The sequence below is a fragment of the Carcharhinus amblyrhynchos genome, chromosome 7 (genome assembly GCF_965287045.1).
Source record: "Carcharhinus amblyrhynchos chromosome 7, sCarAmb.v2.hapA, whole genome shotgun sequence".
NCBI classification, from domain to species: domain Eukaryota; kingdom Metazoa; phylum Chordata; class Chondrichthyes; order Carcharhiniformes; family Carcharhinidae; genus Carcharhinus; species Carcharhinus amblyrhynchos.
The window spans coordinates 96,047,119-96,064,323 of record NC_137330.1 but is presented as its reverse complement, the minus strand read 5'-3'; the positions used below and the strand labels follow the sequence as shown (position 1 = coordinate 96,064,323).

Here is a 17,205-nt window from a genome sequence, read left to right as displayed (position 1 = left end):
TTTGACTGGGGTGAACACAGTAAGAAGTCTCACAACACCAGGTTAAAGCTCAACAGGTTTATTTGGTAGCAAACACCACTAACTTTCAGAGCGCTGCTAATCAAGAGCTGTAAAGACTCGCATTCCAATCATTATTTTGTAAATTGAGTTTGTATCTTTATGTGCCCTGTTTGTGAACAGAACTGCCACTCACCTGATGAAGGAGCAGCGCTCCGAAAGCTAGTGGTGTTTGCTACCAATTAAACCTGTTGGACTTTAAACTGGTGTTGTGAGATTTCTTACTGTGTCTAGACTCACCAGCCAAGGGAAACATCCTATCTACATCTACCTTGCTGTGATGTACATCATTGATTATGGCATTCTCAGCAATCTACCAAGGTGTGTTTTATGCAAATTCCATATCAGCAAGGAAATAATGATGCAACAGAGTCAACCACTGTAACATTGACTGCTGCACGGACTATGAATAGGAATTCATTCAAGCTTGACCATCCTCGAGCATAAATAGGACTACAAAGCTCAATGGTTCATACCCATTTCAAGGTCAGTATAGCTAATAGTTTGAGGAAATAGGCATACGTCTATGATGCCAGAGAGCAGTTCTTAAATTAAGCAAAATGCTTTCTTGTAAAAAAAATTGTACGTTTTGACAAAAGCGGAAAAACTGCATGGTCTGCCCCAGAACGACAGTCACAGCAGGCTTCATTTTTTAAACTCCTTGAGTTCACTAAACTTTTGCTTAAGAAAATAACTCGGGGCTCTTCCCAAATTACTTTTTTTTAATTGGCTGTGACTCTCAAAGTTGCCTCGCAAGCATCCATTTGGAGATGTAAGAGCAACCTGCAGCATTCCTCTCTTCTATATACCCTGAGGCTGCTTGTGAAGAACTGAAAGAATGAATCTGTATCCATTTTGTACTGCTGTATAGTAGAGGCTTTTTCGTCATGCATTTTTATATATAAATTATGCACTGCTTTCTATTACGAGATCCGAGCACAAATAAAAAGGTGAGTCTTTGCATGTATTTGTCATCCAAATAATAATGTTGCAGTTGAAATAAGTAAAGCGCTGTTATTGCCCCAATATTATTTCAATGCTTACAACACAGGAGGCCATTGAGTCTGTCATTTTACCCACATCATTTTTGTATGAGGCTTTAACTGCAGCAATTCCAAAATATGCCAGAGCTCTGCACCCTACCCAGAATCTCTGGATCTTCCTGTTCTTCAGTTATAGTCGCAAGTAGGTAGTTTAGTGATTGTTATTGGATTAGTAAACTAGACTTTTAAGTTCAAATCACACTTTAAAAATGTGACTGTTTCACAGAATCATTACAGCACAGAAGAAGACTATTTGGGCCATATTGTCTGTGCTGGCTTTCCTAAGTACAATTTAAATGGTAGCACTTCTGAATTCATTTTAAGCAATCTTGAAATTAAAAAAAAGACTAGAATCAGTAAAGGTCACCACGGAGCTATCAGATTGTTGTTAAAAATCCAACTGGGGGTTGGGTTTTACTCATGTTTTTGTAATGGAAAGAAACCTGTTATCCACATATACACAACTCCCAAATCCATGTCCATATTGCTAATTGTTTACTGCCCTATTATGGCCCAGTAAATGACTCAGGTGTGTCAAACTGCCTGTGGTTCAAGAATGACCACCTTCTTAAAGGCTACAAGGGGGATGGACAATTAATTCCAGCCCTTATAGAAATGCGCCACATCCTAAGAATGAAGTTTTAAAAATATAGTTTCCCTTAACTAATCCAATGATCTCTCCCTCAACTAGTTCATGTGACAGCTGTCCTTTATGTTCCAGAAACCCTTTATATAGAGGCATTTCTCCTAATGTTGCCCCTCACTCTCTTCATGACCATTTCAACTGATAACTCCCCAGCCAGAGGAAATCATATTTTCCTCTTCAAATGCTCAAAATGTTTCACAATTTTAAAACATTTATAAAATTTTTTCCCAGCATTCTTTTTAATCCTGTGGAATTGGTGTCATGTATCTCAAAATTGCCTCTTAACAATAGCTTCTTATTCTCGATGATGATCAGTCACCTACCTACCCCTGTATGGTTTTAATACCCACCTTGTAAGATGGCATCCAAGGCTGCAAACTTCTACTTATCTCACTGGTACCTTGTGTGAATTCATCATTATACCTTAATTCTTGTGTACTTAATAAACCAAAGGAAAAATTTGATACAAGTGTGTGAAAGTAAATCAGCATCTTGGTAAAATTGAATTAGGATAAACAATACTATTACATTTTGGAATGTGAAATGATTTCTAATCAAACAAAATCTTAATTTTTCTTTAAGCATTTTTGATTACCATTAAGAAAGCACGCAAAACAAAACCACTTAAATTAGTTTTATGTATTTTGACTTGCTTCGCAGAAGTTGTCATTGTAAGAAAATAGATTATTCTGTAATGACTATCGAGGACAACTGTAGCATACAAATTCAGTGAAACATTGTGATTGTTTTAAAATTCTTTATATTCAAAATTAATTGCTCTACTAAGAGGATTCGTGCATTAGCAATTTCAATGTTTGTGTCATTCAGAGTGAAGGCAAAGTTTTAAAGAAAGGTATTATCTTTCTTTTGTTTTAAGGTATATCTACACTCTCTATTTGATGAACGATAGCTATCTGGGGATGGACCAGCAGTATGACATTTATTTCGATGTGATACCAGCAAGCATTGTCTCTCAGGTTAACACCGAGGTCTCTGATGCCATGAGTGACCTGACAGTGGCATGACATGACAGACTTAGCGTTGAACAACCTGGGAGCAGAGATCTTACAGCACAGATTGTGCTGGTGTGTCGGGGAGGCTGAAATTACTTGATATTTGCCTTAGTAGATGCAACTTCTAACCTCAGACTCAAAGGAAATTACAAATAGCAGCTGAGGTGAACTCAAGCATGATTCATCTGTGCAGCTTGGTGGCCTTATGTAAATTTGCATTTTAGATTAAAGTTACAGCCAGATATTTACATAGTCCACCAGGTGAAGAGCTGAAAGTTATCCATTAAGAATCATAACTTCCTTCTATATTACTTTGTCGGTCACACATTTATAATTGTCGAAAAGTCATTGGGCACTTTTAATTTTTTTTAGCAAATTTTACTTTTAATCAAAGTGGCATTGACTCATTAAATACAAAGTTATCTTTACTGCTGACATCAGTTAATATGATTACTTAGGTGAAAAAGAAGCCAACCTATTTCCTCCTTTATAATTAATAAAGCAGGGACTTTTATTTAGTTCCTGTGATTTATACTGGTGTATTTAAAAGCTTGTTCTGTATAGTGTAAATTATTTTGAATGTAGCTCTCAACTCATCAGTAGTATCAGCAGGGCAAAATGGATGCCTTTGCAATCAGTACAATTTTTTTGTTATGAATTTAAAGTATATTTTTAAAAAAGCTCTATCTGTATGATGGGAAAGTAAATAAGGTAATTTAAAGGCAAGTTGTGATTGAAAATTCATTCCTGTATCAACTGGGTGCAGAGGGTATTCATTTCCATGGTAACATGAAGGCTAAACTTGACACATTCATAACCACGGGGTCAGGTTATACCTAGTAACCTTTCTCTGTAGTGAGTGCTGCAACACTTCATTTGTCAATATCAATTTAGTTGTATCTGTGAAAATTAACTTGTGCCAAAAATACTTCCATAGCACAAGAAAGATTCGATAGTTACTGCAAAAAGGGAAATCTGCATTAAATATGAGTTTGCTCTGTTGATTGCAAATGTACAAAATCATTAAACTTTATTGCAATACATATTTTGCATTTTTGTCATATTGAGTAACAACAATTGAATTATTGTGTAATTAAACAAATTTGTTTTTCATTTTAAATAATTTGCGACTCTGCCGTATGAAAGAGCTGCAATGGTTTCCAGATTTTGCTTTTACCGTTAGGTTAACAATTGAGTAACATAAATCATTTTTCATTAGATTTATTCTGCTATTTCTGTCTTTTTTGAAGTATAGTTATTTTCCACGTACTGTATCTGACATTCATTTGCTTATGAATGTACATGAGATGAAGTAGGGTAAAGCGCACAACTTAGAATCTGTTCTACCTCAATCTGCAATATCAGGATGATAAAGTAAATGAGTGAAGCATTCTAATTTTGAATTGTTGCTGATTGAATCACTAATACTAATGCTAAAAATCCAACTAATAATTTTTGAAGTATCAAATATCAGTTAACAGTAAAATTGCTGCTACTAGCAAGAAAACTTAACTCAGAAACAGGCTGTGGAAAGTTTGATTGCTTTTTCCCTTTTGATTCCATTTTCAATGCAGCACACAGTATAGAAACAGAAGCAAAGGTTCACTATTTTGGTTGCTTTGGCTGAGTTGGAAGGCAAGTGGAACTGGCTAAATCAAGGCTATAATACTAAAGCAAACTAAAACCTTTTAATGTTAGATCCATTGTGCTCAGAGGGGATAAGGTTAGATCAAATTGTGATCCCAGTCACAAGATATTGCTCTTGTCATTTACACACAACAAACTGTATTGTAACATTGCAATTGCACCCACAATTGTACCTGACACAGGCACAATCAGACCTGCATGATCCTTCCCCCTACTGCACTCTTCGAACAAGGTGAGTCTAATGCTATAGTTATAACTGGCCATCATCTTGTAATATTGCATTCATACAATACGAATGAAAATACTTTCGGGGGGTATTCTTTTCAAGAAAGATACATTAATTATTGATCTCGTGTTACAATATTCACTGGTTTGGGTATATTCAGAGGTTGAATTGAGTTCTGATAAACTCTTTTCTGCACCATGCAGCTTTTCTCCCCCTTCTACACCAGTTGTGTAAAAGGGAATCCTACCGAGTTTGTACTGCTTGCTCTGTTGGAATTATTTGACTGATTTTAGTGGCGCAATCGAATACTGACTTTGGAAGATTTCATTAAAAACTTGCTGTGAAAATCCCTCTGTCACTCATAATCCAAATTAAGAAACAGACTGGAAATACTGCTCTGTTTCTAATACAAATGTGAAATATTTGTTTTGTATGCTTACACATTCTGCCTCCTATATTTGCATTTTATTTTAACTCACGAGTGCCAACATTTTGTGCCCATCACAAATTATCCTTGACAAAGTGATGATGAGCCACCTCTTGAACCACCCCAAGAGGAAATGGTGGGATTGTGGTAAAGTCACCTGTCTAGTATCTCACAGGCCCAAGATAATGCTGTGGGATTCAAATCCCACCATGGCAGCTAGTGGAATTCAAATCTGATCAATAAACCTGGAATATAAAGCTAGCTTCAGTAATTGTGACCATGACAGGTATCATCAATTGTTGTTAAAAACCCATCAGGCTCACTAATGTTCATCAGGGAATGCAAATCTGCCACCTTGTCTGGCCTATGTACAACTCCAGATCGACAGTTATATTGTCGACTCTTAACTCCCCTCTGATATGGCCTAGCAAGCTGCTCAGTTCAAGGGCAATTAGAGATGGACAACAAATACTAGCCTTGCCAGTGACACGTATATCCCATGAAAGTAAGTAAATTAAAGTTGTCTGCTCTGGGTACACTCACAATGTTGTTAGACAGGAAATTTCAGGATATTCACTCAGGAACATTGAAGGAGCGATGATATGCTTCCAAGTCAGAATAGTGTGTGACTTGGAGGGAACTTGGTGATGGTAGTGGTCCCGTGAACTTGCTGGCCTTATCTTTCTAGATAATCGAGAGTGCATGAAGGTGCTGTCTAAAGAGCTCTGGAGAGTTGCTGCAGTGCATCTTATACATGGTGTTCATTACTGTCACTGTGCATTAGTGGTGGAGGCAGTGAATGTTTGAGGTCGGGGATGGAGTGCCAAACTAGTGAGCTGCCTTGTCCTGAATGGTGTTGAACATCGAGTATTGTTGGAGTTGCACTCATCCAAGCAAGTTGAGAGTATTCCATTAACTGACTGACTTGTGTCTTATAGATAGTGTCAGGAGGTGAGTTGCATGCTGCAGAATTTCCAGCCTCTGACCACCTCTTGTAGTTACAGGATTTACATATGTGCCTCAGTTAATTTTCTGGTCAATGTTCCTGGATATTCATATTCATATTAACCAACTTCAGATGGGATTACAACAGTGCATGTAATAATGCATTATAAATAAATCGAATTATCTTTCAAATGCATAGAAACAAATTTCTGTATATATATGTATTCAAATATATAAAATTTTGCATGGGACACACACTTCCTGCCCACAGAACCAAACTTGTTTTGTCACAATTTGTAGCCGTACATACTGACAAAATCCATTTGAACACATTTAGAATAGAAGTTTACTAATCATTATGAAAAATAACATCAGTCATTGATTCCTCCCCCCCCGCCATCCCTCGTAACTGGAATTTCTGAAGTTCTATACAAGATTTCAAACAAGATTAAGAAAAAAAAAATGCACATTTCTCAATTATATTACATTTTCACACTGAATTGACTTTGTCTTTTAATACTCTAACTTTTTTTGCTTCAATATCTTGACCTGCCTCAAGTGATTGAGATCAACAGTGATATGTTCATCTCAACACAGCCTTTGATTTTCAGCAAGAACGTCCCAGCACTCGATCTATACATCAACATGAATTGAATTCCTTTGAATCAGTGTGGTTAGGCAATTTTTTTTTTAATCGAAATGACTTTCAAACAAAAAGATTGAATTCATTGCATTTTATTTCAATAAGAAGACTGATTTTTTTGTGAGAGTTTATTTAATAGTGTCACAGGTAAGCTTACATTAACACTGCAATGAAGTTATTACGGAGTTGCCTAGTTGCCACCCTCTGGTACCTGTTCAGGTACACTGAGGGAGAATTTAGCATGGCCAATGTATCTAACCAACACATCATTCAGACTGTGGGAGGAAACCGGAGCACCTGGAGGAAACCCATGCAGACGCAGACTTGGGGAAAATGTGCAGACACCGCACAGTCAGTGATCCAAACCGGGAGTTGAACCCAGGTCCTTGGCATTGTGAGGCAGCAGTGCTAACCATTTGTGCCAACGTGCCATCCCACATTTGGTTGATTACATGTTGTGATTTTCTGTTCTGAACTGATTACGGAAACAGCCACCATGAGCTGATTTGCTGGGCCGAATGGCCTCCTTCTGCATTGTAGGTATTCTATGAATCTATTTATAGTTAAAAAGTTAACAGTGTTTATCATTTGCCTGAGTACCCCATGGAACACTTGGTTTCAAAGCGTCTTTCATCTGAGCCATCAGGTTTAAGAAAATGTTTCATACACATCTTGAAAACTGTAAATAATGAAAATTTGAGGAAACATTTGCTCATGGAAATTCGTGAAAAAAACTGAGAGAAAACTTGCTTGTAATCCACTGACAAATGTTTTACTTCTGCGTTCATAATAGAGAAAGTGGTATTGGACTAGAATCTGAGAGCAGAAAATAATATGCCCCAATGGTGGCAGTCTTTGACCTTTGTTTCAAATTCTTTTAACCTCAGTATGCAGTAGTAAACATTCCTGTTTTCAGACTCCCTTCCCAAGCTCTTGGAACTCTTCCCACTCGTGCTTAGAAACTTCCACATCATTGCTCCTTGGTCTCAGAATCACTGGCGTGGGGAGGGGGGTGGGGGCGGTTAATATTGTCCTGTTGCGTTAATATTTGAATGCAGCGGGTCAGGAGAACCACACGGTGGGTGGGGGGTACTCGCGGGATTCCCATAAACATTTGCATCACGCTAGTGTCACCCAGTGCTGGATTTCTGATGTGGTCTGCTCCGCACCAGAAATTGGCAGGGAGGGTGGGGTTAGTATTTAAATGATATTTTACATTTAATTTAGCAGGCTCAAGACTGAATTTTGAGTCCACTAATCTCTCCCACCCCCACTAGAGTGCTTCACTCCAATGGAGTGTAGAGTAACTCCCCACTTTTGGGGAGCTAGCGGCCTGACTCTGCTGGAGTAAAAGGCAGCAACTGGGGCCCCGGAGAGGTTTGGCCGGCAGTGGAGTGCCCCCTGGGCACAGGCACTCTAGCAGTGCTGGCCTGTGCTCCAACACTGACCAAGGGGCAAAGTGCCCAATACAAGGGGGTGAGGCCTATGGGGCTATTGGGGGCAGGGCCTAACAGGTGATCAGTGGAGGTGGGGTTCCCGCTACCACTCTGCATTTAGATCAATGGAGGCAGGAGGGAGGCCAGTGATCATGGCGGGCTGGGGGATGGGGGAGAATTCGGCACTGCAGGGAAGGGGGTGCCGGAGATCAGGGTGGTCCAGAACTGGTGGGGGGTGGGGGAGAGGCATGATTGGGCCATGGGGAGGTTCAAGGAGCAGCACTCGGGGGCTGGCCAATGCTCGAGCTGGCCAGTAAACGGGATGCTGACAGTTCGGGCCTACTGCGTATGCCCAGAGGCCTCCTGGTTTCAGTCTCCTGGGCGGGAATAGGCCCCACCCCCTGAAATCTCCTGATATTCATGCTAGTGACCTCTGCATTGCACAGGGTGTGGGTGATTCTAGTCTGAACTACTGAAAAAAAACAGCGGAACTCCAGTTTTCCCATGAATTCAAAACTTTCTGGGAGAATTCTGTCCACTATCTCAAAAGCACATCCAGCAGACCTCCCTTCTATTTCTCTCCAAGTGAGAGAACCTGTCTCCGAATGATCACAAAAAACACAGTACAGTTCCTGGGTTCACAAACCCAACCTTTCCTTCGACGCACCCTTTGCAGATCCTCAGGGTCACTTTTTATAATTATATTCGTTAGTGTCACAAGAAGGCTTACCTTAACACTGCAATGAAGTTACTGTGAAAATCCCTGAGTTGCGACATTCTGGTGCCTGTTCAGGTGCACTGAGGGAGAATTTAGCCTGGTTAATGCACCTAACCTGCACATCTTTGGACTATGGGAGGAAACCCATGCAGACACGGGGAGAATATGCAAACTCCACACTGACAGTGACCCAAGCCGAGAATCAAACCCATTCCCTGGTATTGTGAGACCGCAGTGCTAACCACTATGCTACCGTGCTGCCTTGAAGTGTTGATAAATCCTCAGACCTCTATTCCAGTACTGCCAAATGCTAGGCCTCCTCCTCATTGTTTTAATAGCCCGGGGCCCTCCAATTGCTCAAGTCAGTGACCCCTGATAATGAACTTAGCAAAGTAGCCACTTTTATAAAACATCTGGTTCACCATGAGCGGTGTCATAGAAAATTCTAGTGAATACCTTCAATTTCTTCATTAGCTACAGCAAAATTAAAATAGGATGAAATGTCTATTTCTTTGGGTGTACTTAGACAAAAAAATATGCTGTAGACTTCATTCTGTATATTATTAAGAGTTATGAATAAACTATGTGGGATTGGCCTTCCTCCATTTTCTTCAATATTATTCAACTGTATAGCTAACAGAAGATAGGCAAGAAAATGCAGATAATCCCAAAGTCCTAGAATTGATCTATGTAGAATTTAGCATTGAATAATTCCATTACGGGGAGCGACTCAACACAGCCAGTCGTACAAATTGCATTTCATATTGAAATCGAAGTTAAGGTATCATTACTGGATTCTTTATCCAGAAGGCAAAAGGATAATATCTTTAATCCCATGAGCACACAGAAAAGCCCCAGATTTAGAGAAGTTAAAATATAGAATTCATTGTTACCACATAATCGTACTTTCTCTTGTACTTAGTATCTCACACTACAAAAATCTGTTCTTCCAATTTTCAGCACAATTCTCTACATTTACTGTTTCCTGAACAGATAATAAAAAGTGAGTCCGTTTTAAATTTCCACCTGTGACAAAATCTCATTTTAAAAATATCTGTACATTGAAGGATTATTTTATGTATAATACTGATAAAACAAAGTTGCAGCGATTGTGGTGCATTTGTGTAATATTTCAGGCATGTAATGTAGTTTTCCACTGAAAAATCAAAATAGATATGTGCTTACACATGTACATAAGAACATAAGAAATAGGAGCAGGAGTAGGCCATCTAGCCCTTCGAGCCTGCCCTGCCATTCAATAAGATCATGGCTGATCTGAAGTGGCTCAGTTCCACTTTCCTGCTTTCTCCCCATAACCCTTAATTCCCTTGCCTACCAAAAACCTATCTACCCATGACTTAAATATATTTAGCGAGGTAGCCTCTACCACTTCAATGGGCAGAGAATTCCAGAGATTCACCACCCTTTGAGTGAAGAAGTTCCTCCTCAACTCCGTTCTAAACTGCTCCCCCCTTATCTTGAGGCTGTGCCCTCTAGTCCTGTTGTCCTTTCTGAGCGGGAAGAATCTCTCTACCTCTACTCTATCCATCCCCTTCATTATCTTATACGTCTCTATAAGATCCCCCCTTCATCCTTCTAAACTCCAACAAGTACAGACCCAGTCTATTCAGCCTCTCTTCATAGTCCAACCCCCTCATCTCCAGCATCAGCCTAGTGAACCTCCTCTGTACTCCCTCCAAGGCCAATATATCCTTGCACAAGTGCAGTGACCAAAACTGCACACAGTACTCCAGCTGTGGCCTCACCAGTGCCTTGTACAGTTGCAGCAAGACCTCCCTGCTTTTATATTCTATCCCCCTCGCTATAAAGGCCAGCATCCCATTCGCCTTCTTGATCACCTGCTGCACCTGCAGACTGGGTTTTTGCGACTCATGCACAAGGACCCCCAGGCCCCTCTGCACCGTAGCATGCTGCAGCTTTTCGCCCTCTAAATAGTAATCCCTCCTACTATTATTCCTGCCAAAGTGGATAACCTCACACTTGCTAACATTGTACTCCATCTGCCAGGTCCTCGCCCACTCGCTCAGCCTATCTAGATCCCTCTGCAGACTTTCCACACCCTCTGCACAATTTGCTTTTCCACTTATCTTCGTGTCATCAGCAAATTTCGACACCCCACACTCAGCTCCCTCCTCCAGATCATCTATGTAAATGGTAAATAGCTGAGGACCCAGCACCGATCCCTGGGGCACTCCACTAGTCACCAACCGCCAATCAGAATAGCACCCGTTGATACCAACTCTCTGCCTCCTATTAGACAACCAATCCTCTATCCACGCTAACACCTTACTGCCAACTCGATGCCCCCTAATCTGAAGCAACCTTTTGAGCGGCACCTTATCAAACGCCTTTTGAAAATCGAGAAACACCACATCCACCGGTTCCCCTCTGTCTACCGCACGAGTCACATCCTCATAAAATTCCAATAAATTTGTCAGACACGACTTCCCCTTAACGAATCCGTGCTGCGTCTGCTCTATCGAACAATTCTTCAAGGTGCCTCGCTATTTCTTCTTTGATGACAGATTCAAACATTTTTCCAACAACGGATGTTAAACTAACCGGCCTATAATTACCTGCCTTTTGCCTGCTACCTTTTTAAACAGCGGCGCAACATAAGCCATTTTCCAATCTTCTGGCACTCCCTGGAATCCAGTGAAGTTTGGTAAGTTTCTCCCCATAACCCTTAATTCCCCTGTCTATTAAAAACCTATCTACCCATGACTTAAATATATTCAGCGAGGTAGCCTCCACCACTTCAACGGGCAGAGAATTCCAAAGATTCACCACCCTTTGAGTGAACAAGTTCCTCCCCAACTCCAATCTAAACTGCCCCCCACCGCCTTATCTTGAGGCTGTGCCCTCTAGTCCTACTATCCTTTCTAAGAGGAAGAATCTCTCTACCCTATCCATACCTTTCATTATCTTATACGTCTCTATAAGATCCCCCCTCATCCTTCTAAACTCCAACAAGTACAGAGCCAGTCTATTTAGTCTCTCTTCATAGGCCAACCCCCTCATCTCCGGTATCAGCCTAGTGAACCTCCTCTGCACTCCCTGCAAGACCAATGTATCCTTCCGCAAGTGCGGCGACCAAAACTGCATACAGTACTCCAGCTGCGGCCTCACCAGTACCCTGTACAGTTGCAGCAAGACCTCCCTACTTTTATATTCTATCCCCCTCGCTATAAAGGCCAACGTTCCATTCGCCTTCTTGATCACCTGCTGCACCTGCAGACTGGGTTTTTGCTACTCGTGCACAAGGACCCCCAGGTCCCTCTGCACCGTAGCATGCTGCAGCTTTTCACCTTTTAAATAATAATCCTTCCTACTATTATTTCTGCCAAAGTGGATAACCTCACACTTGCTAACATTATACTCCATCTGCCAGGTCCTCGCCCACTCACTCAGCCTATCCACATCTCTCTGCAGACTTTCCACACCCTCCATGCAATGTCTGAAAACCACTTCAGATGAGTTTATAAATAGAACTTTGAGATAAGGCCATTATGTCCATCTACGCTGTCAAATAGTTTGCAAGGTCACAGATTTCAAACACACTTTATCTGCTACAGTGCAATAGTCCTATTTATCTAAAATAAAGTACTCTAAATTTACAACATTCTCAACCTAAGGGAGGTGACATAGTGGTATTGCCATTGGATTAGACTGTAGTGAACTCAGGGAAATGCTCTGGGACCCAGGTTCAAATCCCACCACAGATGGTGAATTCTGAATTCAATGAAAATTCAGAATTAAAAATTGTTGATTGTTATAAAAAACACTTCCAGTTCACTAATGTCTATTTGGGTAAGGAAACCTGCCATCCTCTTTGTAGTCTACATAAATGACTTGGAAGAGAGTGTAGGTGGTGTGATCAGCAAGTTTGCTGATGACACCAAGATGGCAGGGTTGGCGGGTACTGAAGTGGATTGTCAGGTGATACAACAGGATGTAGATAGGTTGGTGCATTGGGCAGATAGGTGGCAGATGGAATTTAATCCTGACAAATGCGAGGTGATGCATTTTGGAAGGGATAATGTAGAGAGGAGCTATGTGATTAAAGGTAGACAAATTAGGAGTATAGAAAGAGGGACCTGGGAGTGCAGGTTCACAAATCCATGAAGGTTGTGACACAAGTGGAGAATGTTGTCAGGAAGGCTTATGGAATGCTAGCCTTTATAGGAAGAGGTATAGAGTTTAAAAGCTGCCGTCTAATGCTTCAGTTGTATAGAACGTTGGTTAGACCGCATTTGGAGTACTGCGTCCAGTTCTGGTCACCTTACTACCGGAAGGACGTGGAGGCTCTGGAAAGGGTGCAGAGGAGGTTTACCAGGATGTTGCCTGGCATGGAGGAGTTGGGTTACGAGGAAAGGTTGGAGAAACTGGGACTGTTCTCTTTGGAAAGACGGAGATTGAAGGGTGACATGATAGATGATAGAGGTATATAAGATACTGAAGGGAATAGACAGGGTCAATAGTGAGAGACTGCTCCCTAGATTGGTTACGAATACAAGAGGACATGATTTAAGGGTGAGGGGGGAGAGGTATAATTTGGATATGAGAGGAAGGTTCTTTACGCAGAGAGTAGTGGGGGTATGGAACGCGCTACCGAGTGGGGTGGTGGAGGCGGGAACGTTGGACTCATTTAAGGTTCAGTTAGATAGGCATATGAGTGAAACGAGGATGGAGGGTTATGGTAGGGGTTATTGAATAAGGGTTAGAACCTCGGGAGACACCGGAAAGGCAGGCTTGTGATTAACGTTTTTGTCTTTTCACTCCGCAGGTGGAGGTCCACCTCGTTGTCAAACGAGGGGCATGCACACGGTGGGTCGTGCGTGGGCTGCTCCTGGAGGTTCTGGGAGTGGCCTAGTACTTCGTGTCGGTGTGTGTGCTTGGTCCTGGACCGGTAGACGGGCGCCGCAACAGCTCGGTGACTAGCACTGCTAGCTGTGCAGATACATGGATTTGGGCCTGTGTCTGTGGGAGTTTGTGCATTCTCCCTGTGGTTGCGTGGGTTTCCTCCGGGCGCTCCGGTTTCCTCCCACACCCCAAAGATGTGCTCTTAGGCTGATTGGTTTTACCAAATTGACACTATTCTCCCCTGAATCTGGCTAAGTCAGGGGTTCTATTTGTAGATACGCAGGGTAGAATAGGTGTAGGGTGATGCGGCGGCGTGGGCTTGTTGGGCCGAAGGGCCTGTTTCCCGTGCTGGGTTGTTCTTTGTTCTTTGTATCCTTACCTGATCTAACAGACCCACATAGCAGTGTGGTTGACTCTTAAATTAAGGATGGACAATAAGTGCTGGCCTATCTAATGATGAATACATTTTTTTTAAAAACTTGGATTGTCATTCACTGAACAAGGGCAACAGACAAATGGGAACACCATCACCAGGAAATTCCACTCCTAAGTCATTTGGTATCCAGGCTTGGAAATATATCGCCGTTCCTTCACTATTGCTAGGTGGGCAATAAATGCAGGCCTTGCCAGCAATCCCCACATCCTATAATTTTTTTTAATTCACAATGATTCAGATAAATTCTTGAAAATTATATTGAAACTTTACCTTTCAGATCTAAACTTGTATCCATTTCTCCTTGTAAAGTTTATATTAATATTAAACATCTCTGAGTTCCAGTTTGTCTACACCCTTGAAGATTTTAAATATTGCCTAAGCTGCTGCTTTCTGCCAACTCCTCTTTGTGAACATCATGGCATTGTCATCCAGTCCTTTTTGTCAACTGGATTGCTCTTCTTTATATCCCCTTGAGGGCTAGGGTGTTCCTCCAGCCTCTATGAAATGATGCCTATATGTCTAGTGAATTTGTCAAGTAACACTTACCAAATGACAGCTGCTAAGTTGTTACTCTCTATCCCAGATTCAGAATAATTGTTTCCTTATCTAACAGTGTCAGTCGGCATGGTTGTAGCATATCCCTGAATAAAAGTACAGAACCTTAATTGTCAAGATGTGTAAGGGGTCATGTGTGCTTCAGATGGATGTGAGGTGTTAAATTTCAGATTTGACTTGGGTAAGTTTGCAGGTGAGCAGTGAACCTCCTTGGATCTGTCAGGTAACTAATTGTCATATCCAAGTAGGTAATTAACTTGTATTTTAACCCAGCATTCTGGCATTAACAGCCAGCTGAAGAATTCACAAGCTGTCAACAACTCACTAGATTTAAGCAGCTGGAGAGCATTTTCAATGAAACCAACAGGCTGGAAATCCATTGAACAGTGAAAGTGAAGAGCGCTAGCCATACATGGTGAGAGGCTGGGGTTGGGTATGGTTCCGAAAATGTGCTTTTACTGTTTGACAGGTGGTTGCCAAATTCTTAGAAGTCAGTTTGCTGTCTTGCCCTTCCTTCACCTTGTTAACAGTTCAGCAGGGAGAAGCCTATGCAGCTCTTCCTTGCACCTCTGAGGAGTGTCAAGAGGAACAGCACATTAACAAGACTGTAAGCCTCAAAAGCAACACCAGATCCAGCCAGGCAGTGAGAACCCACAAAAGAGGGTCTACAGGCAGTGGATCACCTGTCTTACATATGTGAGCAGCACTGCCACATGAGGCTCAGGCTTTTAGGCCAAGTCATTGCTGACATCTGCAGCCTCCTGGAACAAGACATCCTCTTCGCAGCAAGCCAGTTAGACACGCATATTCAGTAGCTATCAAAGTATTTATAATGGAGAGCAACCTTCTCCTACCCCATCACAAAGCACCCTGCATTTCCCATTCTTTGCCTCTCTCTGGAGCCCTATGCTGCCTTCTACAAAGAGAGAAAGCAGGAGTGTGTGTTAGAAATCAATTATTTGGATAAAAGAGAAAGACTTGGTTGGTGGAGGATGATAGACGCATGCATGGGTGCAAGATGGTACAGATGATGCCATGGCAACAATGGAGTCCCTACTCACGAAAGGGCAGGATTGGATAACAAATTCTTCAGGAAACAAGGTGTTCAAAAAAGATAAAGGGAAACAAGAAAAAAAGAACATTGGGTGCCCTAGAAGGGTCAAGGACAGAACCTACTACTAGAGCTAATAATAGAGGCTGCTTTGTATTGCAGGGTAGTTAATTCTATAGACTAGAAGGAAAGATATAGAAGAACAAATTTGCAAGAAAATTACAGAGAAATAATAACTTTGCAAGAAATAATAACTTAATTTTAATGGGGAATTTTAATTATCCTAATGTAGACTTTGCATAGAGAGGCACAAGAGTTTCCAGATTGTGCTCAAGATAATTTTCTATATCAGTATGTTTTCAGTTCAATCAGGAAGGAAGCATTGCTGCATCTGGTTCTTGGGAATGAGTGGATCAAGTGTCAGTAAGGGGATACTTAAGGAAGAGTGGCCATAGCATCATAATATTTAGGGTTAGCTGTCCTTATCCCCCCATGCCAACACTATAGTTAAGAAAGCCCACCAATGCCTCTGCTTTCTCAGAAGACTAAGAAAATTTGGCATGTCAGCTATGACTCACACCAACTTTTACAGATGCACCATAGAAAGCATTCTTTCTGATCGTATCACTGCTTGGTATGGCTCCTGATCTGCCCAAGACTGCAAGAAACTATAAAAGATCATGAATGTAGCCCAATCCATCATGCAAACCAGCCTCCCATCCATTGACTCTGTCTGCACGTCTTGCTACCTCGGCAAAGCAGCCAGCATAATTAAGTGCCCCATGCACCCTGGACAGATTAACTTCTACCTTCTGTCAGGAAAAAGATACAAAAGTCTGAGGTCACATACCAAACGACTCAAGAACAGCTTCATCCCTGCTGCTGTCAGAGTTTTGAAAGGACTAAGTTAATCTTTCTCCACAACCTAGCTATGACTGTAACACTACATTGTGCACTCTCTTGTGTCCTTCTCGATGAATGGTATGCTTTGGCTATATAACGTGCAAGAAACAATACATTTATATGTAATACATGTGACAATAATAAATCAAATCAAAAAAGCTATGGAAAAGTGTGTATTCACGTTTGTTCCTAGTTGAAACAAAGTTGCTTTAAGAGACTGATCACATCACATCACTGATAACATCATCAGTTATTTGCACAGGCAAACAGGCAGTTTATCATTACAGCCTGTAGAGTAAACACCTTTCTAATAAAGCTTTTGTTTGTGGGTGGCACGGTGGCATACTGGCTAGCACCGCTGCCTCACAGCATCAGGGACCAGGTTCGATTTCTGGCTTGGGTCACTATCTGTGTGGAGTTTGCACGTTCTCCCTGTGTCTGCATGGGTTTCCTCCACATACTCTGGTTTCCTCCCACGGTCTGATTAGCTGCTGCTTAGCTGCATTGGCCAGGCTAAATTCTCCCTCGGTGTACCCAAACAGGTGCAGGAATGTGGTGACTAGGGGATTTTCACA

At 41.5% G+C, this 17,205-nt stretch overlaps 1 protein-coding gene across 1 annotated transcript in view; it reads left to right on the top strand.

Moving 5' to 3' along the window:
• ascc3 (activating signal cointegrator 1 complex subunit 3) overlaps window positions 1–3,802 on the top strand; it is a 522,713-nt gene extending 518,911 nt beyond the window's left edge. The window contains exon 42 of the mRNA XM_080192820.1: window positions 2,624–3,802. Coding sequence (XP_080048946.1) covers window positions 2,624–2,771 — 148 coding nt within the window. The 3' untranslated portion in view covers window positions 2,772–3,802. The remainder of the gene's footprint in view (window positions 1–2,623) is intronic.
• Window positions 3,803–17,205: the final 13,403 nt, after the last annotated feature.